This window comes from Podarcis tiliguerta (assembly GCF_965153285.1).
Source record: "Podarcis tiliguerta genome assembly, chromosome: 5".
NCBI lineage: Eukaryota > Metazoa > Chordata > Lepidosauria > Squamata > Lacertidae > Podarcis > Podarcis tiliguerta.
This window is the reverse complement of record NC_139538.1, coordinates 35,552,987-35,580,698: the sequence shown is the minus strand read 5'-3', so window position 1 is coordinate 35,580,698 and position 27,712 is coordinate 35,552,987. Positions and strand designations below refer to the sequence as shown.

Genomic DNA, 27,712 nt, shown 5'->3' with positions numbered 1-27,712 from the left:
TCACTGTGTCCGCCTCCTGCTTCTCTTTTCTCTTTGGCACAGATACCTAGGCCTCCAAGTGGGTTACAAAATCATTGGCATCCTTCTCTTAACCGTAATCGGCTGGAGGGTGACGAAGAACAAGGAATACAACGTGCAAGACAAAGCTGCTGGCCTAGTATAGCGCCGCAACCAGACCCATCTCAATGGCCATTTAGTTCCATGCCTGTATTTACTAACAATACTCGGCCTTTGTGCCTTTTGTTTTTTTAAAGTAAAAATAAAACTGTAAGGGAACCATTTCATATTAGCAGCTGGACTTTTAGAACTCTGCATTATCAGCATCTGCCGTGGGTAGCTCAGCTTAAAGGGACACGTTGTCAAATGAAGAACAAACAGGACTCTCAGTGACCAAGCACCTAATCAGTGTTAAAAGGAGCCAGTGCAGCCGGCTAACCTTTTCAAGAGGCAGCTGCCTTGAAAATCTCCCCAGGCCTCGGAAAGAAAAAGGGGCAGCCAGCAAATCACAGCGAGGGAAGCCATCTTTGGGATTGAGAGCATGCACTCTGCAGCCCCCGTGACAGGCTCAACATGTGGAGAATTCTTCTGAGGAGATAGGTCAGATGGGTTGGAGGAAAAGCAAGCAGGTCCTTTGGATGGGAATGGAACACAAAAACTGATGAAGTCGAGAGAACCGTGTAAATAGCATTTGAAGTTGGTGAGGAGCGACCATTTCTGTTTGCCGGCGGCTCCCTGTATGGACCGATTCCAGCAAGCATGTTACGTTATGCCAGGATTGACCAAGGTATGGAACAAGGAGGAGGGGCGGGGATTATAACTCTGCTTGGGCCAGCCCACTTTCGTGCCTTCTCTCTTCTCCCCTCTCCTCCGTTACACAGGTAGAGTGGACGTAAATTCCACTCAATGTATAAAGTTAGTTGTTGTGATATATATATTGAATTTTTAAATAAAATCAACTTCTCCCGATTTCTTCACGCTTTTTATTGATCTCTATTTATTTGTGTATGTGTTTGAAGGAGTAGACTCCTAGCGTTCTCCTTGCCTCCAGGCCTTTCCGTTGCCATAGTGATGCCACGTCTGATCTTGGGATACATGGAATGGAGCTTATCAAAATTTCCATTCAGCGAATCGTCTCTAAAACAGATTGGCTTGTTTCAAATACAGGAAATTGCATCATATCTGATGATGGAAGTACCTTAGTTTCTTTATTTTTAAAATGAAAATACCTTGTGTTTCATTACTTTGCCCTCCAAAAAGGGGGAGAGGGGAGAATTTGTTTACATTTTTAAGGCTCAAACAAACCAACATTTTTAACATCTCTGATTTATGGTAGATTAGGTATATTGAAATTTAGCCATTATAAACCAAAGTACCACTGGGTGGCACTATAACCTTTTTAGCTCACAGGTCTACCCTGTGAGATAATGTTCAAGAGGCATTGTAAGATGCAAGGCATTGCAGTGGAAGGCGGGGAGCTGTGCTGCCGCTGGTCTCCCTCCCTCCCTGCCAGGACTCAGGCCCAGATCTGAGGGAGGAGGTATCAGTGACATACCTTTCCTCAGGCACCAAAAGGTCTCAGGCCAGCCCTGCTTACATGGGAGTCAGCCCCACTGAACACACCTCTGAGTAAACTTGTGTAATAGGTAAAGGTAAAGGGACCCCTGACCTTAGGTCCAGTCATGGCCGATTCTGGGGTTGCGGTGCTCATCTCGCTTTATTAGCCGAGGGAGCCGGCATACAGCTTCTGGGTCATGTGGCCAGCATGACTAAGCCGCTTCTGGCGAACCAAAGCAGCACACGGAAACGCCATTTACCTTCCCGCCGGAGCGGTACCTATTTATCTACTTGGCACTTTGACGTGCTTTTGAACTGCTAGGTTGGCAGGAGCAGGGACCGAGCAACGGGAGCTCACCCCGTGGCAGGGATTCAAACCTCCAACCTTCTGATCGGCAAGTCCTAGGCTCTGTGGTTTAACCCACAGTGCCACCTGCTTCCCTATAACTTGCGTAATACTGCACTGTTAATGCCTTTTGTAAAACAGAAAGTGTTTGGGTGAAAAGACAGGTGTTTGTGGGCTGGGAACCTTGGCTTAGAATAGCCTTTGCCAATCTGGCCCCCTCCAGATGTTTTAGACTACAATTCCCATCAGCCCCTGCCAGCATGGCTCTTACATGAGCTCAGCTGCAATCCCTGAGAACAAAAGGGTGTGAAAAAGAGAGCAGTGTCTTCTCTCCATTCTTGTACATTGAATTCATCTGGCAAATTAGTATGAAAACTGTGTTTTCCTCAAAGGAGGTTTAGTTGTGCTTCCACATCCTGCTGTTCTCTCCCGCAAACCTGCAGTTCAATCTACTCAGTTTAACAAGATCACGTATCCCTGCCTTGATACTTAAGCCACCCTGGGTTCTGTTTTGATGAAGGTTTGACTGATGCCCAGAGCAATAAACGGACCTGTGAGAAGACCTTGCCTGAAGTTGTGTAATTTAGGTTGGCAGAGTGCAGTTGTCTCCCTCTAGTGGCTAGTTTGCATATATTGCTGTAGATTGGTGTTGGGAACATGTGAAGTTGCCTTGTACAGAATCAGCCCATTGGTCCATTCTAGACTAATAAAGGTAAAGGTAAAGGTCCAGTCGTGACCGACTCTGGTCGGTCTGGTCTGGTCGACTCATCTCGCTTTATTGGCCGAGGGAGCCAGCGAACAGCTTCGGGGTCATGTCACCAGCATGACTAAGCTGCTTCTGACAAACCAGAGCAGCGCATGGAAACGCCGTTTACCTTCCTGCCAGAGCGGTACCTATTTATCTACTTGCACTTTGACGTGCTTTTGAACTGCTAGGTTGGCAGGAGCAGGGACTGAGCAACGGGAGCTCAACCCATCGCGGGGATTCGAACCGCCAACCTTCTGATCAGCAAGTCCTAGGCTCTGTGGTTTAACCCACAGTGCCACCCGCGTCCCAATACTTGCTCCAAGTCATGCCTTCAACCCCTCCTTCAAATCCAATCCAAATATTGATTGGAGAGTGAACAGGACAGGGTGAACAGAATCAACAGGTGACTGCTGGAGAACATCTTAATGGCCCGGGCAGGTATCTCCTTAGTGGGCCACTTCTCTGCAATTTCTCTGACAATCATCACAAAATAGTTTTACTTGGTAGTTTATGGGGAATACTTTTACTCAGTAGTTTGAGAGTCATTTTGGCAAAACAACTCATCTGTCTGTCCTCTTTCTCCTCCTCCTCCTCTGCATCCAATGCACTCTCACCCCTGGCTTGAGAAGCAGTGTACACACAACATTAAGCACAATTAATATCTATCCTGTTGTTTCTTAAGGGCGCATTTCATAGCAAGCAAAGCTGGGGACAGGCTGCCACCATTTTCACGTCATTGGTGGGTAGGTCAGGGGTGGTGGACATATTGCTCAGGGCCCATCAACCCTGGCTGGGATTCTTATGAACCCCCCCCCCCCAAGCTGCTATTTGCAGCATGAGGGAAGCCTCCATTGGTACCATGACTGAGGTGGCGAGGAGAGAGTTAAACTCTCCCTGCCCACCTCCTGCAGTCCCAATGTTGCTCAGACTCCTCATTCATAAACCTAACATTTTGTCCTGTTTGTGCCCTTGTATGAGAAAGTTGTATAAGCTGGCATGTTCCTATTGACCAGACAGTGTGTGTAGGGGACAGTTGGTGTGGACAGAGAGGTTTCTTTTCCCTTTCTCATAACTCTAGAATCTGGCGACATCCAATGAAACTGGAGGTTGAAAGAATGAGGACAGACAACAGGAAGTACTTCTTCACACAAGCACCTAGTTCATCTATGGAATTCGCTCCCACAAGGTGTCGGGAATGGTCACCAGCTTGGGACAACTTTGAAAGAATAAACCATTTCCTAGAGGACAATGCTGTCAAGAGCACTAGCCATGATATGGCTACGTCCCACTGCTGGAGGCAATCAGCCTCTGAATACCAGTTGCTGGGAAATGACAAGTGGAGGAAATGCTGTTGCACTCAGGTCCTGCTTGTGGTTTCTCATATAGGATCTGTTTTCCACATGAGAACAGGACAAGTTGGGGGTTTGGCCTGATCCCGTAGGGCTCTTCTTGTGCTCTTGTGACAGTGTTTAGGCTAGGCACTTGGTGGCACCCTTCATCCTCAGAGCCTCCTCTGTCTGATGAGGGCCTAGAAGACAAGGTGCCAAAGACTGGCTGCTGGAGGTCTGGGTTCAAGAGCCACCCATCCCACCCATTTTCAGGCTGCCTATAGAAATTCACACCACAGTTAACATCTAAGATAATCTTTTCTGTATCCTTAGAATGTGAGAGCCTGGAACTGAACGACCTTTGAGCAACTTCCAGCCCTATATGCATGGCCATGACTGATTGGCCTCTCCTTTCAAGCTCCAGCAGATGCCATTGCCCTTCTTCACATCCCAAAGGCAAAGTTTTGCTTACTCAGAGTCACAAGAGCTTTTTAGGCATATATTTATAACCAGTCAATCATAGCAACTCACTTAACCTCCTTTGCATTTACTCGTCTCCTTATGATTTTTGCCAGCTGTTTCTTTCCCCCATGAGCACCCGCTATTATTATGGCTTGGGTTGTTTTGGGGGGTTTTTTTGCCGCAGAGCAATAGGAATAAAATTGCAGAGGAAACTGAGCATCAGCCAGTAGCTCATTTCCAACTGTGATTTGTTTCCAGGTGCATTTGGCTGGCTGGTTGGTTGGGTTTCTAAGCCTTTTAGGAAAGCAAATTTCACAAACCTGTTATTGGGAGGATCCGTGATGAATCCAAATTATGTAGCATGTAACTTAAGGGAGGACTGAGGAGCCTGTGGCTCTCCAGATGATGCTAGACTACAGCTCCCATCATCCTTGACTGTCAGCAGAGGGTGTGAGGAGGTCAGCAGTCAATCACACAGCATCAGTGAAATTAACTCTTTATTCAAGGAAACCAGGAGGCTGGGCCCAGTGAACACAGCAACTCGTCCTGGTAGATCTTGCTCCTATGAGGCAGTTGTGGGGACTGAAATTCACACCTTCCCATAGCTCTCTTCCCCCAGATCCTTTCCAAGCAATCTGAGACGCCATTGCCATGCCTATCTCTGTGCCTACCTCTTCATACCTCTTCTGGTTTTGGGAGACCAGGGGAGCAGGGAACTGGTCGCATCAGGAAGGGGAGACACCGTGGCTTCTTCACCAGCCTGACTAGTAAAGAAGAGCCTCTGATTCTGGGATTGCTCTTTGTCGCAGCCACTCACTGCTCACTACACCCTGTTACCTCTCCAGCTTCCGATGCCTCTTCCTCCCAGTCTTCTCCCTCTGACCACTCATCATTGTCCCACCACCAATCCCCTGGCTCTGAGTCTTCTTCCCCTGGGGGTTCCTCAGCTGGTGCCTCCCAACACTCCTCTGCATCCAGCCAGTCTATGACATTGACCATGGGCCCTGCTGGCTGGGGGCTGATGGGAGATGGAGTGCAATAACACCTAAAGACCACTGTGTTGGCTACTCCTGACCAAGAGGCCCACAGTTCCCCATCCTTTATTTGGGGGAAGTCATGGCAGTTGCACTGTACATAGCCTATAAAAGTTTCTAGCCCAGGTATGCCCTGAAAATACAAGGTCTAGGTGGAGAGGAGAGTCTGCTACCTTGAGGCTTCACATAGAAAGGAAAAGCCCCTCGACTGTAACTTCTTCCATCATTGCTATAGTGAAAAGGAAAAGCCACAGCTATTCAAAATTTTGTTATGTGCTTAGGAGGGTCTGTCTGGATGATACACTTAGATCCCTTCCAGGAATGTGATCCCGTATCAAGTGAGGGTTAGAATCTAAAAGAAGAGGCTGCTGAGCTAGTCAGACAAGATTTTTTTGGTAAGATAATAGCATTAGCCAACCACACCAGTGTTCTCATCAGCTCCGCAAACAATGACCTATTTTGCAATAGCTACAACTAAGGGATGGGGCTGTCCTGGAAAGCAGGTAGGCATTTTCCGCACTCCATTTGCCTGACTGGATGCCACAGCACATAGGATCAATAACAACAGACCGGGATGGTGGTGGTTTGTGAGAGTGGCTGATGCTGAAGCCTGGAGATCAATTTTTGCCAAATCTGGGCTGCTGCATCTCTTAGATGCAGGGTTTTCAGCCAGATCAGGCAAGACCTTAAATTGCTTGAAAAATATGCTTGCTAAACCCGTACTGCTAAATATTACAAATCTAGCAAGCAGACACTAGCTCATTCATCAGTCAGATGGGCCTAGATCTTATTTGGTAACTACTTGAGGTTTTTAAAAGTACTTTTACTTTGAGGCAGGCCTAGTTACTTGGGACATGGCAATTTGGTGAGCTAAAAATTATTTAGTGCTTTTTTTCAGGGGGTACTCAAGGGTGGGGACGCGGGTGGCGCTGCGGGTAAAATTCAGTGCCTAGGACTTGCTGATCGTAAGGTCGGCGGTTCGAATCCCCGCGGCGGGATGAGCTCCCGTCGTTCGGTCCCAGCTCCTGCCCACCTAGCAGTTCAAAAGCACGTCAAAGTGCAAGTAGATAAATAGGTACCTCTCTGGCGGGAAGGTAAACAGCATTTCCATGTGCGGCACTGGTGCCGGCTCGCCAGTTGCAGCTTCGTCACGCTGGCCACGTGACCCAGAAGTGTCTTCGGACGGTGCCGGCTCCCGGCCTCTTGAGCGAGATGAGCGCGCAACCCTAGAGTCGGTCATGACTGGCCCGTACGGGCAGGGGTACCTTTACCTTTTACTCAAGGGTATACAGTACCAGCCCCTCATTTTTTGTTGTTAAAAAGTGTGGCACGTACTGTAACAATTTCATGGTGAGAACCGGCACCTATTTTTCTAGGGGGGAAAGCACTGTTTAGGACTTCACAAGCCATTTTAACTTTAAATTATGGTGATATAGTCCTTTTGGAGTGCTGGTTTTAGTGAGTTTTAAAACTGCAAGCGGAACCTGCTTTGAGGGGTTTTTTAAAAACAACAACAGCAATCAAGCAATGTAGGCATTTTATGAAATAAATAAATTAAAGGCACTTAGGTCTTGTGTGGAGCTCAGAATCTAGCAGTCTGGGTTCTGCAAAGTATACTGTAATTTAGTTTGTAGAGGAACTGGCTTCCCAATAAAACGCTGCTTTGTGATTTTACAAGCTCTGCTCATGGGCAGCTTGGTTGAGATAGTAAGGAATACTGGAGGCTTCCTTAGCACAGATCAGACTATCTAGCCCAGTACTGGCAATGCAGCAGTTATCTGGGGTCTTCGGCCTGTCTCATTCCCATCACCTGACACCTGGCCCTTTTTAAATGGAGTTGCCAGGAACTAAACCTGGGAATATCTATATGCTAAGCATATTCTCTTTCGGTAAGCCGTGACCCCCTCCAGCCCCCTCCCAGATTTATTCCTATCTAGGAAACTTCAATGAAGAACAAAGCCAAAATCGGGAAATAATATTTCAAAGTGGGAGGCTGGAAAGATCAGCCTTTAAAATGAGAAGTCGGTCATTCAGGGTTGGAAGGAAGGTTCTGGTCTGAATTAACATCCAGCTCCCAGCTTTGCTATAGTAGATGGCTTTCGAAAAGCAAAGTCACGATACTGCAACCTCACATTCTCATCTGAATAATAATACTGCCCTCTGTCCTTGACAGGGACTGCTATGAGCACTAATAAAGTGAATTAAAGCACTCTCCCTTTTTACTGATGAAAATGCACTCTCCAAGAGCTCGACGGCATTGCTTCCTTCGCAGGGTCATTCCTGAGTGCTTCTTCGACAAGCATTAGAACCAAATGATCAGGAGGTATAAAAAGTGATGCATTGGCTGGCCCAATACATTTCGGCACCACAAAATGGCGCCCCCACTTCCTGCCAAGGAAGAAGGAGTGGCGAAATAACACCAGGAACAAGGGGGAAATAAAGATCTACCGTATATTTCTCTCCATAAGACACACTTTTTTTCCTCCTAAAAAGTAAGGGGAAATGTCTGTGCGTCTTATGGAGCGAATGTGTGGTCGATCGCTGGCTCCCTTTCTGGCCCCGCCCCCTTGCCCAGGCCTCCATTGTTGAATGTTCTGCAGATGGAGGCTGTTTGTTTTCCCAGCGACATGTGACTGGGTGATTAGATTATCTGTCTGGAAACTGTAGAAACGGCTCCCTTTCCTTTCCTAAAGAAGCTGCAGAACTCTGAGTTGAACCCCATAAAAACAGGATTTTTTTCCCTTTGCAAAGCTCAACAACTTTGAGCTGATCCTCAAAAAAGGGGCTTTTCCCCTTTCCTCCTCTAAAAACTAGGTGCGTCTTATGGTCAGGTGCATCTTGTGGAGCGAAAAATACGGTAAATCCAGGATCTGCTGTCCTTGTGGTGAATGTGTGGCAGAAGCAAGCGGCTGGGGACTCACCCAGGGGAGCAGACCAGCAATGTATGGGGTTTGGTGCTGCTCATGAAGCAGGAGCCAGAAAGAGGGAAAGAGGACAGGTCAGAGCAGCCAGAGGTGGCGGTGCAGAATGTGTCAGACGCAGAGGAAGAGGCTGTTCAGGTGAGGTGTGAATCCCCACCATCCATTGCCCTGTCTCCTAGAACCTGGTGGCGCTTGAAGATGGAAGAACAGCGATGACTTCTGTGTAGAAGCCTCAGGTTACATGCGCAAACCCCATCAGATGAGGGTTCATAAGCTGGGGTGGGGAGCATGGTCCCACTGTTGCTGCAACTGCTTCCCAGGGCACAGACCTGGGAACAGCTGCCTAGACCTGGATGCTAGAAGCATATGCATCTGCGATACCTTAGGAGCTGCTGTAAGTAAGCGCATTTGATAATAAAGAATTGCTATCAGACCCTTCCTTGGCCGGAGGGTGCTCAGCACATGCAAGCATTCGCTTGATCTCTTGAACCGAGTCTCTTGTTTTATTTGCTGTGATTTAACAAAATTGTTTTTAACCACATATTTTAATTGTGGATGTTTATATGGTACCATTTTATTGCGCATTTTAATTGTGGCGCATTTTCAATTAAGTATTTTAATAATGTTGTGTAACTGGTTTTTATATTCTGTAAACTGCTCAGAAGCCTCTTTTCGCATCAATTGTATGTTTGTGTAAATATATATGTCCCCCTCTAAAGCCATCTAAGCCAGGCACCAGCATCGTATCTTGTGGCAGTGTATTCCACAAGTTCACTATGCACTGTGTGAAGTGTTTTCTCTGTGGAACCACAAGGTCCCCATTGCAATACTGGCCACCCTATTTTCAATCACTTTCCTAATAATCCCTCACACAGAAATGGACTTCGTCACCATTGCAACATGTGACATTTTCACTGAGTTATACACAACCCAAAATATTGCCAATATATGCTGGGAGTGTTTTTACCACAATGAGCATCATTTTGCTTATATATGAACCTCATTTGCCCTTGTGTTTGGCAGGATAGTTTTAGGCAGGGACAGGGAACCTGTGGCTCTCCAGATGTTGCTGGACTACCATTGGCTGGCTGGAATTGAGAGTCCAATAACCTTTGGAAGGGCATAGGTTCCAGTGCTTTTAGAGATCTTCATGGACCACTTGGGTTTACTCTATCCAGAATAACTTGTGGCGGAACACAATTTAGCAGCTTCACTGCTCACCCTAGTGCCCAGCCTCAGATCATTTATGAAAAAATAGCACCAGCTGCAATATAAGTCTCTACTTCCTTTGCATCACCTTTCTCCCCCCCCCCCCCTTGCCTTCACTTTTCACACTTTGGTTAGCGGCTTTGTTAAAACCTCAAAAGGAGCCCCTGGTATGAAATCCCTGCCAAATATGTTTCTTCACACTCTCAAACGATTCTGATTGGTGAGTCAGGGGCAATTTTCCCTTTGGTGAAGCAATGCTGAGCCCTCTTCACTATTCTGCAAAGCTTGTTCTTCAGTATGTGCAATGATTCTAACTTTAATAAAGCTTTTTCACCAGTTAGCCCAGAACATACTTTAGATTAAGGATCAAACTATTCATGCTTTACAAACAGCATGCTTACAGCTTGGTTTTTTTTAAAGAGAGCTCTGATGGGAGCAAAGAAATGATATGCCTGTTAGGGCCCAACTGCATGCAGTGTTATTTACACTTTTGCTTTGAAGGAGAAGCAGCCACACAGCGTCCTGATCCATCACCATGCTGCTTATGGGAGCCAGCGTGGTGTAGTGGTTAAGAGTGGTGGACTCATAATCTGGTGAACCAGGTTTGATTCCCCACTCCTCCACATGCAGGTGACCTTGGGCTGCTCATACTTCTCTGAAGTCTCTCAGCCTCACTCACCTCACAGAGTGTTTGTTGTGGGGGAGGAAGGGAAAGGAGATTGTTAGCCGCTTTGAGACTCCTTAGGGCAGTGATAAAGCGGGATATCAAATCCAAACTCTTCTTCTTCTTATCTGTATGTGACATCAGTTTTCAGCCAAAAATCTCCCCCAAAGGTGATATGGCCTGGGACTAACTTCTGTTATGAAACCAGAAGTAGGCTCCCAGTCAGGACTGAGAGCACATTAAAAACCTTCCACTCCTTTGGAAAGGAGGCCAATTTTATTTGTGGAGGAAAGCTATGTGGAGCAAAGCCCGCTGGAAACCAGTTCTGGTCCATGTACAAGTCTGATGGAAACTTATGGTCCTGTATAAGTCACATGAAAAGAAACTTATGGTCACATGGGTGCCACTCTAAATTTTCAGTGCCAATCCAACAATTCCTTGAAGACATAGAAGGAGACCAACGTATGTGTACACATGAAGCGTCATGCCAAATGTCAGCTCAGTACCAGAAGCTCCAGCTCCTAATCACTCTAATCTTTATCCTATCTCTATGCTGGAAACAAAAGAAAACTGGGAGCGGCACTCCCTCCCCACTTTTATGACCATGCTTCCAGACACATTTTCACCATTTGCTAGGCATCTTACTAGTAAATACATATATAATTCACAAAGAGCACCAAACTTGAGGAAGCTCCTGGATCTATTTCAGAAGATGATCTGGCACTCATGAAAAGAGATTGTGGTCTGAATATTTGGGGGTAAGGAGAAGGATCTAATGGTGCAGACTTAAGCCACTGAACATTTCTCCTTAGTTCATCACTCAAGTCACTTTCAATCATACTGATCAAAGCATATGACAAAATGCTGGAAAGAGTCTTTTGCTGGCTGAGGATAAGATTACCTAAAATTAAGGTTACCAGATTTTTTTTTCAATGAATCCGGGGACACTTTTCAACCTACTAAATAGATGGATTTTGTCAGGGGACTGATTTGTAAATCCGGGGACTTCCCTGGGAAACGGGGACATCTGGTAACCTTACCTAAAATATGCATTTTCCTTTACAATCTATCATTGCGTTATTGTTTTCAAAGTATATTTCTTCCTGGAGCCTGCAGGAAACGAAAGAAAGAAAGAAAGAAAGAAAGAAAGAAAGAAAGAAAGAAAGAAAGAAAATATTTGTGCTTTCCCTATGATGCCAGAGCCCTTAGGGATCTTCAAGCAGCACAGACAAGCCCATTTAGCTTTCTCTTCAAGTGGGGAAACTGTGTGGCCAAACACTCCAGGCACTCCAGGCTCGGTCAGTCCTGGGCAATGTGGCCAATGGGCAGGGCTGACAAGAATCAAAGTCCAAAAACAGCATCTGGAAGGCTGCCGGTTCCCCAGTCTGGCCTGACAGTGAGCCTAAAACCAAATGGATGAACTGTGCATGATCCAGAATAATGTTTTATATTAATCTGTTGCCCAAGTTTCACCACGAGATATAGAACAAACAACAATATCATTATTCAATTGAAAATGGTGCATGCAACCAGGATTCTTTGTAAGGATGAGATATGCCGTGAAGACACTTACTGGTTGCTATAAGGTGTGCAGGAGATGGGAAGAGGTTTTGAGTTCCCCATCCTACCCTTTTCCTGGCAACCTTACAGCCTTTGCTTTGCTAAGTCCTGGCAGAATCCTAAGAAGGGGGGACAGGAAACACCTGTGGCTTATTGGGCGACACCTTTTGGGGTGCTCTTCTGGGGTTATGACAATGGTGACACCCCTTTACCGTTTATTTATTTTGCTTTTATTGGGTTGTGTTTGACTGATGGACACTCCTTGGTGAGAGGGAAGCATTCCTTTAGGAAGGATATAGGTGATTTCTAATATATCTTCTTAAATTAGGGGAAGGCAACCAAGGTTCAAGAGGCTTCTATCCTAGAATGAACCCTTATAGGACTAGTGGTTGAGTGAGTGTGGATTTGCTTATTGTCGGATTCTGTGATTGGGGGTTGCTAGTATTGCGTGGGAAGAAAAGAATAATTCTGGCAGTTACAGGACGAGGAAATATAGAGTGAGTAGGGAATTATAATAGAAGATGGACAGGTGTCTGTTAGCCAGCCCTTTCTCTTTCTGTGATTTTGGGGTACCTGGTCATTCTGGTACTGTTCCCACCAGCCAGGATGTCTCATTGCATTGCCAAATCAGTTCATAAGAAGTCCTTGCCCAGCCATGATTATTATGTTTAACCTGTTTGGGATTTTCTTATTCTGTATTTTATAATTGATGTTTTTAAGGATTGCAAGTCACCTCGAATCCCAACTTGGGAGAAAGGCAGGATATAAATATATTAAGTAAATACAATACCAAAATTATATAAATACAATTCATAATCATAAGCAATACATAATGAAGCCATGCTAAGCAGCAATGACAAATTATACACCATTTCATTCAGGCAATGAACTCCACAGCCCCTGCAAAATGCAGAGTCTCATAATAGACTTACATTGGGTACAGCTATAAAATGCACTACCTATCTAACAAAAACAGCCTTGAGGAAAATGAGGGAGAGGAAAATCATCAGCAGGATATCTAAAGGGCAGAAATAGTGCACAAGTGTCTAAACTCTGCACAGAATTAGCTCATAATTCCACCCCCACCAAAAATGACAGTTCCTTCCCTCCCAGCTCTCAGCTTTCCTTTCCTCTTTTTATTTTTAATATTTATTGAATATATATACCGCCCTATACCTGGAGGTCTCAGGGTGGTTCCAGCCTCTCACCCTGAGAGATCTCCACTTTCCTGTCTTTCACTCAAGGTCCTCCCACTACCTCGCTGCCCCTTCCATGAGGATGTAGATCTTGGGCCCTGATGGCATCCCAGAAATGAAGACACCAAAGGGGTAAAATGCAGTATGTAGTTCTTTGTCCACCCTGCCCTGTCAACACAGAAGATGGTTAGAAACATTACTTAGTGGCCTTATAAATAACCAGACCATTGGTCTATCTAGATCAGTATTATCTTTTGGTCTTCAACTGGTGGGTCAGGTAAATGTAAGGTAAACGACGCCCAGTGAAAGGCGACTATAGGGTAGCAGGTCTGGTCCCTGGTGGGTCACAGCAGGAGCACTTCTACCATGCTAAAGGAAAAGGTAAATGGACCCCTGACCATTAGGTCCAGTCACGGAGAACCAGTGTGGTGTAGTGGTTAAGAGCGGTAGACTTGTAATCTGGGGAACAGGGTTCACGTCTCTGCTCCTCCACATGCAGCTGCTGGGTGACCTTGGGCTAGTCAAACTTCTCTGAAGTCTCTCAGCCCCACTCACCTCACAGAGTGTTTGTTGTGGGGGAGGAAGGGAAAGGAGAATGTTAGCCGCTTTGAGACTCCTTCAGGTAGTGATAAAGCGGGATATCAAATCCAAACTCTTCTTCTCTTCTTCTTCTGGGGTTGTGGCACTCATCTCGCTTTACTGGCCGAGGGAGCCGGCGTACAGCGTCCTGTGGCCAGAATGACTAAGCCACTTCTGATGAACCAGAGCAGTGCTTGGAAACGCCATTTACCTTCCCGCCAGAGTGGTACCTATTTATCTACTTGCACTTTGACGTGCTAATATACCATGCTAAAAAGGTAAAGGTACGGGCCAGTCGTGTCCGACTCTAGGGTTGTGCGCCCATCTCACTTAAGAGGCCAGGGACCAGCGCTGTCCAGAGACACTTCCGGGTCACGTGGCCAGCGTGACGAGCTGCTCTGGCGAGCCAGCACCAGCACAGCACACGGAAACGCCGTTTACCTTCCCGCTATAAAGCGGTACCTATTTATCTACTTGCACTTAGGGGTGCTTTCGAACTGCTAGGTGGGCAGGAGCTGGGACCGAAAGACGGGAGCTCACCCTGCTGCGGGGATTCAAACCGCCGACCATGCGATCGGCAAGCCCTAGGTGCTGAGGTTTTACCCACAGCGCCACCCGCGTCCCATAATATACCATGCTAATATACAGTAAAAGATTAAGAAATGCATGTTTGGGTTGAAAGTGGGTGCTGGGTTTGAAGATACCTGATCTGCACCAGCTGCCCTCCAGACTTTCTCAAACTACTGGTCCCATCATTCCTCACCATTGGCTGATAGGATTTTGGGCAACATCTGGAGGACCCCCTGTTGGGCACCCTTGCGTGGCTCTGACTGTCAGAAGCAGCTCTCCAGGATTCCCAACCTCTGCCTGCAGACGCCAGGGACTGAAGCAGGGATCATCTGCATGCAAAGCAGGTGCTCGGTCGCCCCTGAGCGAAGGCCCTTCCTTTCAAGAAAGGCAGCCGTCTAAAGCCCCCTTAAGAGTGGCGGGAATCCCTGCGAAGGATTTGTAGGAATCAAAGCGCAGCAAACCTAGCGGGAGGTTGCAATTCCGGATTAATGGACGTGGATTGCAAGGGGATGATCTCATCATCCGTCTCAGCCCAATTGCTTGCACCCCCCAGCAGAGACACACTTGTGGCTTCCTTCCCACCTGCTCAGCCTCAGCAGGTGCCGGTGGGGAGTGCGTGGGAGGGGGTGGGGAGGAGAAACACCTGCTGGGCGTGAGGCAGCGGCGGGGACGTAGTCGTGCGCTGGGCCCCGACGGGCGAGGTGCAGCAGGTCCCCCCCCGCCGCCGCCTCCACACCGGCGCGGGCCCGCCCCCTCCAGACGGGCCCGCCCCTCCAGCAAGCTCGTCTTGGTACGTCCCCACCCGCGCCGCTCGCTCGCTCGCTCGCTCCCTCTCTCTCTCCTGCAGCACCGCATTGGCTTGCTGGCTGCTCCAGCATGACATCAGAGTAGCCGGGAAAGGGGCAGAGCGCAGGCGCCGCCGCGGACGGGAGAGGCGAGGCAGGGCGAGAGCCGACAGGGGCAGAGCCGGCTCCGGCATCTCCAGTAGCAGCATTGGCAGCAGCAGCGCTGCTTCTCCGCCGTGGACGCACGCCCTTGCCCGGCCACCGACGCAGGCTGCGCCCCGCTCGGGCGGCTCCCCCTCTGCAGAGCGCCCCGATCGCAGCCTGCCAGACGGGCCAAGGCGACCGGTCTCCCCGAGCCGACGGAGCCGCCTGCAGCCGCGCCCGCTTGCCCCCCGCCTCCGCCCTGCCCTCTCCCCGGAGCCAGGCACCATGTCCGCGGGAGGAGACTTCGGCAACCCGCTGAGGAAATTCAAGCTGGTCTTCCTCGGGGAGCAAAGCGGTGAGTGGGAGCCGTCGGGCGCGGCGCCCTTCCTGGCCAAAGGGTGTGGGCGGCGGCGGCGGGTGCTGCGGCAGGTGCTTCTCGCGAAGCCCTTGGCCGCGAGGGGGAAGCGGCGGCGGAGCCTCCGGAGCGACGCCCCGCGCTCCGCAATGGACTCGAGGTGCCCGCGCTGCCTCTTGCATTGCGGCAACTTCTGCCGGCGGGAGCGCTTCTGTCGCTGGGCGCCCGCCCGCCCGCCTCCCCCCACCCTTTCCTGGCTTCGCCGTCTGATCTGTGAGGCCGGGTGGGTGACAACGCCGCTCTTGGGTGGTGCGGTGGGAGAGGATGCCCACGGAGAGGTGGGGTGGGCGAGGAGAGCCTTCTAGCCCAGGAATTGCTGCCTGCGGTATAGGAGGAGAAAACGGGAAGATCAAAGTGGCGCTGGAATGATAAGCGCGGAGCAGCTTTAGATCGCATAGTGTGGATTCCTTTTTGGAGAACCGGGTCTCTTCCCCCGCCCTTGCTAGGAGACGATAATGTGCCTTTTTTTCGACGGAGGGGGGGAACCACCACCTTTGGAAAATAGATGATGGGGAAGTAGCCAGCCCAGGGCTATCTGAAGATGTGTTCTCTCTCCTCTCTCCCTGCCCACCCTGCAAACAGGCAAATTCCTAACGAGGCGATTTTTTTCTGCCCCCCCCGCCGCCCCCGGGAAGGATTTGCGCAAATAAAAGGAGGCCCGGGAGAGAAGACACACCCTGCTGCTGGCCAAGACTCTGAGTCTTCCCCTCCCCCCCCTCCTTCCTATTAAAACCCAGTGGCTAGATAGATACCTGCCCAGGCTCTGAAGGCAGAGCCAATAGGCAGCACCACCTGGAGATGCTCTCTCCCAGCTTTCCATTTCTGGCCCCCATCCCTTCATTGGCCCAGAGGTCCCCAGCTAGCTCAGATGGGAGGAGATTGGCCAGAACCCCTTCTGCGTGTGTGATCCATCTGCCTGGTCCAATTTGCAACCCCAAGGGGGAACAGAGGGGCAGCTGCCCCAGGGCTGAAACCTCAACCTCCAGGATCTGTTTTGCTTTACTTTCCTAGGCATTTCATGGACTCGACTTTAAGTCTCTTACAATATTATAGCTTACAATAAAAAAAGGATATAGCAGTTCACAATGAACATTCTCCTCCTCCTCTCTCCCCTTGCCCAATTCAGAATCTGGATTTCACCTCTGGGATGTGTGAAATCTTGGCATGCCTCTGAACATATACAGCCCTGCTCTCCATCACATCAAAGATCCACCTGTTCAGGCATCTCACTTCCCATAGGGTAGACTAGTGTCAGGTGCTTCTGGGAAGAGCATCAGAAGGCCCCTCCCACTATTTGCCCTCCTGGCAAATGACATATTGCCTATGAACCTGATGTGCCTCCCCAACTCCTCTGCTGCTGCTGGGTAGCCACATACATGACCCTGTGTTTGGGGAGCAAACTTTAAGAATATATGAAGAGCTTGCTGATCTAGACCAGTCACCCAGATGGCTGAGGGAAGCCCCAAGCAGTGTACGGGCACAATAGCACTCACTTACCTGTGGTAGCAACTAGTATACCTAGCAACTGGTTTTCAGAGGCATACTGCCTCACACAGTGGAGGTACAGCCATTGTGGTGAGTAGCTGTTGATAGCCTCCTCTTCCATTAATTTGTGTAATCCTTTTCTAAAGCCCTACAGATTGGTAGCCATCAGTGCTTCATGTGGGTGTGAGTTCCATAGTTTAACAATGCTCTGAGTGAAGAAATGCTTTCTCTTCTCTGTCTTGAATTTTCCAGCATTCAGCTTCATTGGATGTTCAAGGGTTCTAGTATTATGAGAGAGGGAGAAAAACATTTTTCTATCCACTTTGACCCTACAGCGCACAGAGAGAACTTCTATCACATCTCCTTTTACTTACCTTTCCTCTAAACCAAAAAGTCCCAAACATTGCAACCGTTTCCTTATAGAAGTCTCACTCAGAAGTTTTTGGAGAGATATCTTGTCAAAAGCTTTTAGAAAGTCCAAGTAACCTATGTCAACTAGATCACCTCTATCAATATGCTGGTTAACACTCTCAAAGAACTTTAAGAGTTCTATCTTGTGATAGGACTTACGCTTGCAGAAGCCATGCTTGCTGTACTTCAGCAAGGCTTGTTCTTCTATACTTTCTCCATTTTAACTGGGACGGACATTAAGTTAATGGGCCTGTAATTTCCAGGAGGCTCCCAGATCTCTTTTTGAAAAGTGGTGTTACATTGGGTACATTCCAGTTTGGGGGTATGAAGACTGATTGAAGGACACCTCCTTTTTTTGTTTTTGTTAGAAGTTTTGAGCTCTTTGAGAACTCTCAGGTGCCATCCAGACCTGGCGACTTGTCAGTTTCTATTTTGTCTTAGGCCTAGACTTCCCCTCTAATCACTACTATCTGCCCCGCAGTTCCTAACACATGGTATATTTCCTGATCTGTAGCATACACTCTAACTGAGCTTCCAATACTGTGTTAAACAACTCCCAAGTAATTTGGCCCTCTTGACTTTGCCTTTCAGCTTCCTTACCTGTCCCCTCATTGGGGGATGTTTCATATTCTGAAGTCAAATGTGACCATGTTGGATTTACTTGGCATGTATGTTTAGTTTCATAGCACTATGGTCACTGCTCCCAACTGGCTCAATAACTCTTATTATCTCACATCAGGCCCTGGGTGCCACTCAAGATTTGGTCCAGGGTCATCACCCCTCTGGTTGGTTCTGTGACCTATTGTTCAATCATTTAGGGTTTCTAGAAATTTTATCTCTTTCTCATGACTGGAACACATTTGCAAACTATCTATGTGAGAGTAGTTGAAGTCACCCATAACTACAACATTCCCTCTTTTGGATACTTCCTTGATACCATTTCAATAACTCCCTGAGCATTTTGATCAGGGGGATGAAAGCACATACCAGTACTAAATTACTTTTGGGCTCCTATATCACCACCCACAATGACTCTGTGTAGGAATCTGCCCCTTTTGGCATACAGAGCTACACCATCTATAGCTGGAGATAACCATGTCCTACTGGTTCCCTTCATTTCACTATGTTTCCATTATGCTCGCTATGTTGATTCCATCCTCTAAAACCAAGCATTCCCAGTTCGCCATCTTGGCTGAGAGACTTCTAGCTTTAGCTCCCTTCAGATGTCTTTGGCATTTTCGTGTTGACCTGTGGTTCTTTGACCTCCCTGAATTGCTATCTGAGGCAGCTGCACTCAAAATGCTTAGTTCTTCGCTTCCCCCATTTAAATTTTTATCAGCTTTGCAATCATCATCCCGGGGGGGGGGGGAGACTGGTTCTGAACTGGACCCTCTTCAGCACCTGCTAACTTTCTACCTGAGAGGGCATGGTTTCAAGGAAGTTTGAGTTCCACAGCTTGCCACTCTTTCAAGAAACTAATAATAATAATAATAATAATAATAAATTTTATTTATACCCCGCCCTCCCCAGCCAAAGCTGGGCTCAGGGCAGCTAACAACAATCAAAACAATCCAACATTCTAAAAACTTTTCACCATAAAATCAATCAAAACAAATTGATGGCAACCAGCAAGCAAGACCCTGTGCAGATTGCCAGAGGAGGGGGTCAGGCTGCGCCCTGACCAAAGGCCTGGTGGAACAGTTCCTGGTGGAACTAAGCAGTGTCTGCTACAAGAAAGGAAGGGCACTCATCTCTGTAAACACAATGATCAGAGGCTTAATCAGGCAAGTGGTGTGGTAGGCCAATTCATTCTTAGTTCCATCCCATTGAACCTTTCCCTTTTGAAATTTAGTACACTAATGTTCATCTTCTTGATCAAATGCTTTTAAACCATTGCTTCCTATTTGTGTGTCTTTGTTAGGTGTCCACATCAGGAGCTCTTTCCATTAATGCATATCTCTAATGAATATGCTGTTCTAACATTTTTCCCTGGAATAAATACCTATCTAAACTCATTGAAACCATGCTGTAATCTCCTTGCAGCCCCCAAATCTATGATACGTCACAAGGCACTTAAGTAGACTTGAAACTGGCTTATATTTGTAGTGCAGAAATGGCCACACTACTTCCTACTCTTCCAAATCAAGCTAATGTCCCTGGCATCTCTTGAGAATTGAGAAGGATCACTCCTTCTATACATGTGCTGGCCTTCTGCCAATATTATGTCCTTCCAAATGTTTTGGATTTTAGTTCCCAGCACTTTGCTGGCTGAGGCTGATGGGAGCTGTAGTCACAAAATCTGGAGGACCCCAAACTTGCAGAGGCTGACTCATGCTGATTTATTTAAATAGATGCATATTTTAACATCTTGGTTTATCTTCATGGAAGAAGGAAAAAAATCACTAAGCCATTCCTAGTTTGATTTTCTCTTGTCTCTCCCATCTTTCAAAGAAGATATGAATGGGACAGTACAGTATACCTTTTCCTTCAAGCAATCTTTTAAGCTTGTCAGACAATTGCAGGATGGCTTTCTTTCAAATACATTCCTTGTAAGGCTGCCATACCTTTTTCTGGGCTTGCTCCTTGTGCCATTAATAGCAGCTGGTATGAAGGTGAAGAAACCTTCTCTGCAGCTTGATCTCTATGTCAGTATAAGCTTTGCCTGCTAGATTCCTGCTGCTGATAAAAAGCACAGAAGCAAGCTCAGTAAAAACCACCCCATTGAGTTGCTTGCCATGTCCTCTTGAAGGTAATGTGCTGAAGAACGGCTAGTTCAAAAGTTCTTTTTTTTAAAAAATAATAAAGGTGGAAAGACTATCTTTTAAAAATGGACTATTTTTCTAGGTCAGGGATGGCTAATCTGTGGTCCTCCCAGATGCTGCTGGAGTTTAGTTCTCTTCAATCCTGACCATTGGCTCTGCTAGGCTGATAGGGGTTGGAATCCTGGTGTTTCCCTCATCCCTGTTCTAGAGAAACCAAATAGTTAGTCCCTTGATCCTTCCCATCTATGTGGTTCCTCCTTTCACTCAGGAGCATATGCCAATGGATGGCAATGAAGGTCTTCATAGCAAGGTAACAGATAGAGTATCAGATATATTCAGGGGCCTCCATCTCAAGCTTAATCTTTGGAAGCCCATAAACATGCAGCAGACATGAAGCTCAAAGCACAATGCAACAGGCAGATGCAACAGTCAGAGAAGACAGATAAGGGAGGAGAAAGCCAAAGCCAATTGCTCTAGCCTTTTTTGCCCTGAGGACAGGTAATGGTGCTGTGAAACTGGGAGTGGGAGGCAGGGAAATAATCACAGATGGAAAAAATTGATCAGCTGAAAGTTCTTTTTTGATCAATAATATAAAACCAGCACAATTGTCTGAAACGCAGCTGCCTGTTTGGTGCCAAGGTCATTTGGCTTCTCTTCTCTGCAACGTGGTTTTTACGCAATGCATTCAGAATGCAATTTGAATTGCACAGTTCTCTGTGAACCACCCCCACTGCCTAGAAGGGGAAGTGCTTGCTGACCCACATATTGGCAGGACATCCTGAGGCTTTCTTGACTGATGCAAGAATCAGGCACAAAGAGATGGGTCTCTCCTGGTCGGGTCTCTGAGGCAGGTTAATGTATGATGGGGTGGAGAACTGGTGACCCGTGTTGTTGGACTCCAGTTCCCATCAGCCCCTGCCAGCAAGGCCAGTGATGAGTATTGTAGTCCAGTAATATCTGGAGGGCCACAAGTTCTTCTTTACTGATGTATGGCATTATCCCCTGCTCCAGTAGATAGCATGAAATGCCTCACTACCTAGGAACAAAGACTCCACACTTTCCCTATAGATGTGGTTCAAAGCTTTCGCACATACCCTTAGAAATGCTCACTTTGAGCATCCTTTTGTGTAAGTCACACAAAGCGAGGTGGATTCCCTGCTCCCCTGATCTGAATGAGCCTGCAGAGTTGATTTTTTGCAAGCATGTTTGTGTTTTGTTTTCAACCAGCTTTCCCCAAGCTGGTGCCCTCTATCAGTCCTGGCCAGCGTGGACAGTTGTCAGGATAATGGGAATTATAGCCCAATCACCTGGAGAGTATCAAGTTGGGGAAGATTGCCTTAGACTCAGCACCCCCAAATTCAACCCTCCAGCTGTTTTGGGACTACAACTCCCATCACCCCTAGCTAACAGGACCAGTGTTCAGGGATGATGGGAATTGTAGTCCTAAAACAGCTGGAGGGCCGAGTTTGGGGATGCCTGCCCTAGACCTTTAGCATTTGCAAAGCTGCATTTATTTATACAGTAAGATGTGTAGCCTGTGATCTCTTTTATTACCAACCTGCATGCTTGCATGTTCAAGTATCACCAAGTGCTCTTTAGTGGTTATTTGACAAACCATCTTATTCACCTAGAAGGTATTGTTGCTGTTTCATCCAGGCCACTGGCTAACTGCCAGATGGCTATGACTATAGTCCTACACCCAATTGCCCACATTGAATTCAGTGAGGCCCACTTCTGAATAGACATGTGTAGGATTGCTCTGTATAGCAATGTGTAGAAAGTAACAAAATGTTTGTAGCTCGTTAGATAATACTGACCAAAGCAACTAGGCTATTTGAGTTAACTGTGCCTCCCAGTATCGGTAACCTTCGCAATGAACTGTTATTGATTGGAATATTAAGTGAGGGTTGATTAAAGCACTAACAAGCCTCATTTCACACTCTTAGTTCCTCCCACCCAATCTTATTTATAGTCGCCTCCATGCAGGTGATTCCTTGGTTCTATGTACTGTTCAGAGAGGAATTAATGTAAAAATGGTGGGTAAGATGCTAAACTTTTATATAACCATGTATATGCCCTAGCAAGGGAAGTAGGGCTCAGGTTTTTGAAATGATTCTAAAAATTGAGTCTTTGCATGCACAGCACAGAGCTATTTATTAGGGTTGTGATGGTTGTGATATCTCAGGTTTTGGACCATTCCTTATAAAATAAACCCCTGGATTTTAGTGTGTGTTGGTGTGTTGTGCCAGGGCAGGATGCTTGGCAGGGCTTGATAACAAAGGCAACAAAGCAGGAAGATGGATTATTAGCAAATTTGTGTCTCTTCTGGAAGGAAGAAGTATGATAGCCCTAAAGAAAAGGGAAAAGGGTTCCAACCTTCAGAAATGGCTGGCAATAGGACATGCTTGTGCTGTATACATTCCAAAAGCCTTTTTTGCACTGCATGGCTGTTGGAGACGAGGACTCTCCTGAGCAGTGATGGAGGCCTGATCCCCACAGACAAAAATACTCCTAGCCTACCTCTCTCAGAGGTATGTGCAGCAGATACACTTTAGCTTTATACTCAACATGCTGAGCCAGCTTTCAGTCTGAGGTAAAGTGGCCTGTCATGTATCACCTTTTACAAAGATGTGCTGCCTCAGGCATATTTGGCCACCACAGTAGCCTGGGAGTTGGCCTTTGTCTCAGTGCCCAATGTAGTGCCGCTCCAGGAAATTATTACTTCAGTTTCTATACCACCCTTTACCCAAAGATCACAGGGTGGTTTACAATATGAAAACACAAAAATACATACCATAATAATGAACAATAACAATAGCCTTCCACACACAGTTGAAAGGTGGCTTGTACAGGTGTGGGAGATCCAGGGCAAACATCGCTACTGCGGCCCTGGATGCCAGAGGATGAAAACTGGCCCCTGAAGTATTGGAAATCAAGGTAATTTGTGGTACTTACTTGCTGTGAGGTCAAAATTCAAACCATTAGTTTAATCACCAAATTGTAGACTCCCCAGATATATTCTATGGTGAACTTTTACACAGCTGATTATTACATCCTGCAGCTTGATAATTTGTGTGTACAGCACTGATTCTGAAGGGCTGCTCTTAGGTTTTATTCATATTAAGACTTTAAGGCCTTTATTCTTTATGAGGTTGGCTACCTGTAACACTGGCTGCATACAAACAAAATATTGCTTAAGTTGTGGGGATTACTCACATGCTGTGGTATGGTTTTCTCTAGGGTTGAGTTCTGGGGGAAACAGTTCTTTTGAATTTCCCAGAGAAACTGGGTGTGCACTGGGTGCTGACTGGCTGATGCCTGTGACGTCACGGATCCACAAACGTGCTCAGTTTCTCACTGGACATAACAGTTCTGGAACTTGTGGGGCGAGGCAACAAATGATACTCTTAATTGCATAAAGGTACGGATTGTGTTTTAAGTTAGCTATACAAGGTAGAAAGCATTTGGGGGAGGAAGCAAGACTGACAAACAGATCTGCATTTGAGCAGCTGGTAAAGACCTATGTCTGACAATTGCAAGCATAGCCTTGCTAGTGTCTGCTTGTAGCACATTTGTATGGGAATATTGTTCAGTGATGTGGCATAGCATAGCTGCTAGAGGTGAATAGCTTGTACTGCAAATTCAGCAGATGTGACTCAGGTGACTAGAACTAGAACTGCAGTATGAAAAATAATACCCAAATGTTTCCTGGGATATTTATTGCATGTCATGATGATTTTCAGGGAAGGTGCTCAGGGTGTGGGGGAATTGGGAATTGTAAGCTGTCTAAACCATCTTGTGGCACTAATGCCATTCACTTTTTTTCCCTTAGCGATTACCAGTGCGGAGAGAAAATGTCCTGTTAGCTTACTTTAAACTCAGTTTGTTGATATAATCTTATAAGTCCAAGTGAAGAAAAGACACCCACCCACTCCCATTATTGTGAATTTCCCCCTCACCTCTGATTTGCCCCACGATGATCAGAGTAATCAATACCTCTCTAATTTCCTTGGAGTAAACTGTGAGATGCCTTCACAGTATGGAACAGCACCTATGATTTGAAAGTAACTCAAGATGGATGCTTTATTACATTTTTAGCCCACCTTTCTTCCAAGGAGTTCAGGGTGGTGTCCATGCTTTTCCTTTTCTCTGTTTTCTCCTTGCAACAACCCAGGCGAAGACAGGCTCACAGTCACCCAGTAGGCTTCATGGCTGAGTGTGTATTAAATCCCAGTCTTCCAGGCCCTAGCCTGACAGTCTAAACACACTGGGTTTCAAGATAGTAAGGGGAGCATCCTAAGACCTTAAGATATATTGACCTTGTGAATCAATTATTGATGTGGTGATCAGGATACATCCATTGAGGCCTTGCTTTTTGGCCTCTTGGTAAGATTCGAGAAATTCACAGATAGCGGGGGCAGGGCCTTTTTTATTATGGCACCACAGATGAGGAAATAGTACCATTTTTGTTGTTTTTTGGGTGGAGCTCTTAAGACATTTTAACTTCGGTCTGCAGTTGATTAATGTCTGTGCTTTGATTTTTACTGTTCCCCTTAGAGGTTATAATGTGGTTTTCACATGGTGTTTTTATATAACACAATGTTTAGTTTATGGGTGGATTTTTTATGTGATATGCACTGAAGGGCAGGTTTAAAAACCCTCTCAAAATATGAAAATATAATTCCCAATGAATTGCTGGGACAAGCAAAACAAACTGATTTCTTTCCAGATCTTGTAAACAAACAACAGTGGTTTTGTTTTCAAAACATTTTTATTTATAATTTACAGAAATAAAGTTCCTTCCAGTCTGCTATTTCCATAATTCATGTTTGAATAGTTTACAAAACACAACCACCTTCCAGCAAACTTTACATTATTGGTCCTTCCATTTCTCATAATGGATCAATCTGTCAAAGTGTCCCTTCTGCCAACTCTAAGCACTTCAAGTATCCATTCCCATATGGATGGAGCTTCTGGGTTTTTCCATCTGCGAGCCCAAATTATTGTAGCTGTTATCAACGGGATCTTAACTAAATACGTCTGTTCTCCACAAATATCTTCCTCAATCCAGTTAAACCAGATCAACCCTGAGGAAAGTCTCAGAGTTCACCCTCTCATTGATATTTGACACACAGTTCCCTCCCAAAATCTGTAAGTATGCTGACATTCCCATAACATGTGTAATGTGTGTGCATTTAGCAGCACAACATGTTTCCATACACTTTCTATTCAATCTGGCAGGGTGTTAAATACCAGTGTGGTAACAGTTTCCATTGAACTTCCCTTATTGATAAACTTAATGAAGAATCTTTCACAAAACACCAAATCTTAAACCATATTGACTCTGGGATAGTAAATCCCAGTTCTCTTCTCCACTTTTATCTGACAACAATCTCTCTTTTACTTAGGTCAATCAGTAATTTATAGTTTTTTGCCAAGGGGCAAAACAAATGTTTTAGATCCTTCTCTGCTTAATGCCCATATTGGGGGGTTGTGTAATGCCCAGGAATAGTTTCCCTTTGATTTGAGGGTAAACTTTGCAGCCCCAGATCAAAATCCTCAGTGTTAAAGATGCGCTGCATTCCACTATAGTTCCAGAAGTGGCTTTTACATTGCGTAAAAGCTCAACTATAATGTGGACATGAACAGGGAAAATTGAGTAAGCAACCATGTGAATGCAGCCCATGCCTACTAGAAAGTAAATTGTTTGCTTCAATGGGGCTTACCCTCAGGTAAGTGGGGTTGGAATTCAGCCTTATCCATGTGCCTTAAAGAGCATGAGATCATGGCAGAAGGGCATGTAGAATTCTTTCATCATCCCACTTTACATTAAGCAACACAAAACACAACATTCATAAAATACATAGCAGCTTTACTATAATCAATAGGAGCTGGAATTGGAGCAATTTGGAGTATTTTTATTCCCCTGCCCCATGATATGTGTGTTTCTCTCTCCCTCTGTCTCTCTCTCTCTCTCTCTCTCTCTCAATGTTAGCTTACACAACAGGTTCCCTTTATAGGAAAGGAGCATTATTTTTGCTAATACTTTTGGATTAGTTTGTATTTTTTTTACACTTTGTATCGTATTTTTACAATGCTAAATCCATGGGGGAAAGGGGAATTGAAAATAAAACAGTAACTATTATATACCCTTGTAAACCGATATTATGTCTCCCTGTAAATCTACAGTGCTGTGTTCTGTTCTTGTGACTCCATTTCAAAAAGGAGAAACGGAGCTGGAGAAGGTTTTAAAAACTGCAAGTAAAATGATGATCTCTACAAAGAAGAGCTTAAAAGGACAGGGCTCTTTTCTGTTGCCTTTCCTTTTTCAGAAAGAAACTTGAGAGGAAATGTAACAAATGGTGCAGAAAGAGCGAACAGAGAGGACTTGGTTTTTGTTTTGTTTTCCCCCAAAACAGTAGAACTTGGAGTCATCCACTTTCATTGAACGGAAACAGGTTCAGAATCACTAATCGGGTATATTTCTTCATGCAGCATTTGATCAACCAGGAATTATTTGCTGCAAGGTGGTGGTAACGGCTGCTGGCTTAGATGGCTTTGAAAAGGGATCAAGCAAATCCAAGGGGACACTCTTTGATGGGTATAAACCAGGAGTGGGCAACCTTTTTCAGTCCAAGGTCCACATTCCCCACTGGGGAGCCTTCTGAGGGCCATATGTCAATGGCTAGTGGAGCAATGAATATGACTCTTCTCTTTGCACTGTAGGGTACAGTTCCAGCCCCACCAAACAGTATCCACATGTACCTCTTCAGGCAAGGAAGAGACATGATTACAGTGCAAAAGATGTGGAGGACCACCACTGAGGGGTGTGTCCTAGGAAAGTCCCAGAGGTCAGTTACAGAGGCCTAGAGGGCTGCACTTGACCCTCAGGCCTGAGGTTTCCAACCCTTGTTTCCAACCACCATTTGGGCACCTATCTCTGAATATGAGATGCTGGGGACAGGGAGGTTTGTTTTCTTCAAAGGCTGCTTGTATCTTCTTGGAGACATCCACTTGATTGCAGTGGGTGGGTGAGATGGACCATTAGACTGATTCAGCAAGTCAATCCTTCTGTTTCTGCTCCTTCACTGCTTTGATCTCATGCACATTTTCCCTGCAGGGGGCAGAATACTGGGCCAGAGAAGCTATTGGTGTGGTCTTAAGACTTCTGTGTTCATTTACCTTTACCTCATTTAGTGAATTGCATCTAACCCATATCCCTCAATGATGGTTTACATCCTGACCCCCTTGATCCCATTGCGTTCACTGACGAATTGTACTGAAGAATGGCACCCGCCATTTCATGCGATGAAACTCCAGTAGGTGTAGAAAGGATCCGTCTCCTAAATCAGCAAGTGAACCAGTTGTGTTTAATCACATGGCTTAAGTCATGCATTTAAGCGCTGTGGCTGCAGCTGAACACAGAATTAAATTCATGACAGAACGTGGACATCCATGAATTCAATCCAAGTCCACAGAAATTGAGGGTTCTTTAGCTTTGCTTCGTGCTGGATTATGAAATACTCGCTCCTGTCGCTT

General features: G+C 46.1%; 2 protein-coding genes and 1 long non-coding RNA gene across 4 annotated transcripts in view; 2 read left to right on the top strand and 1 right to left on the bottom strand.

Annotated features, from left to right (window-relative positions):
- SLCO2A1 (solute carrier organic anion transporter family member 2A1) overlaps positions 1-966 on the top strand; it is a 56,756-nt gene extending 55,790 nt beyond the window's left edge. For both annotated transcript variants that reach the window (XM_083443280.1, XM_083443279.1), the window contains exon 14: positions 43-966. In XM_083443280.1, coding sequence (XP_083299406.1) covers positions 43-163 — 121 coding nt within the window. In that variant the 3' untranslated portion in view covers positions 164-966. The remainder of the gene's footprint in view (positions 1-42) is intronic.
- LOC310678907 lies at positions 967-23,478 on the bottom strand. Its single transcript, XR_014512022.1, has 4 exons — positions 23,390-23,478; positions 17,013-17,281; positions 11,307-11,376; positions 967-1,134 (listed from the first exon to the last, which is right to left on the bottom strand). It is a non-coding gene; the product is annotated as an uncharacterized lncRNA (long non-coding RNA).
- Positions 15,058-27,712, top strand: part of RAB6B (RAB6B, member RAS oncogene family) — a 56,466-nt gene continuing 43,811 nt past the window's right edge. Inside the window, exon 1 of the mRNA XM_083443408.1 lies at positions 15,058-15,455. Within this exon, the coding sequence (XP_083299534.1) occupies positions 15,386-15,455 (70 nt within the window). The 5' untranslated portion in view covers positions 15,058-15,385. The remainder of the gene's footprint in view (positions 15,456-27,712) is intronic.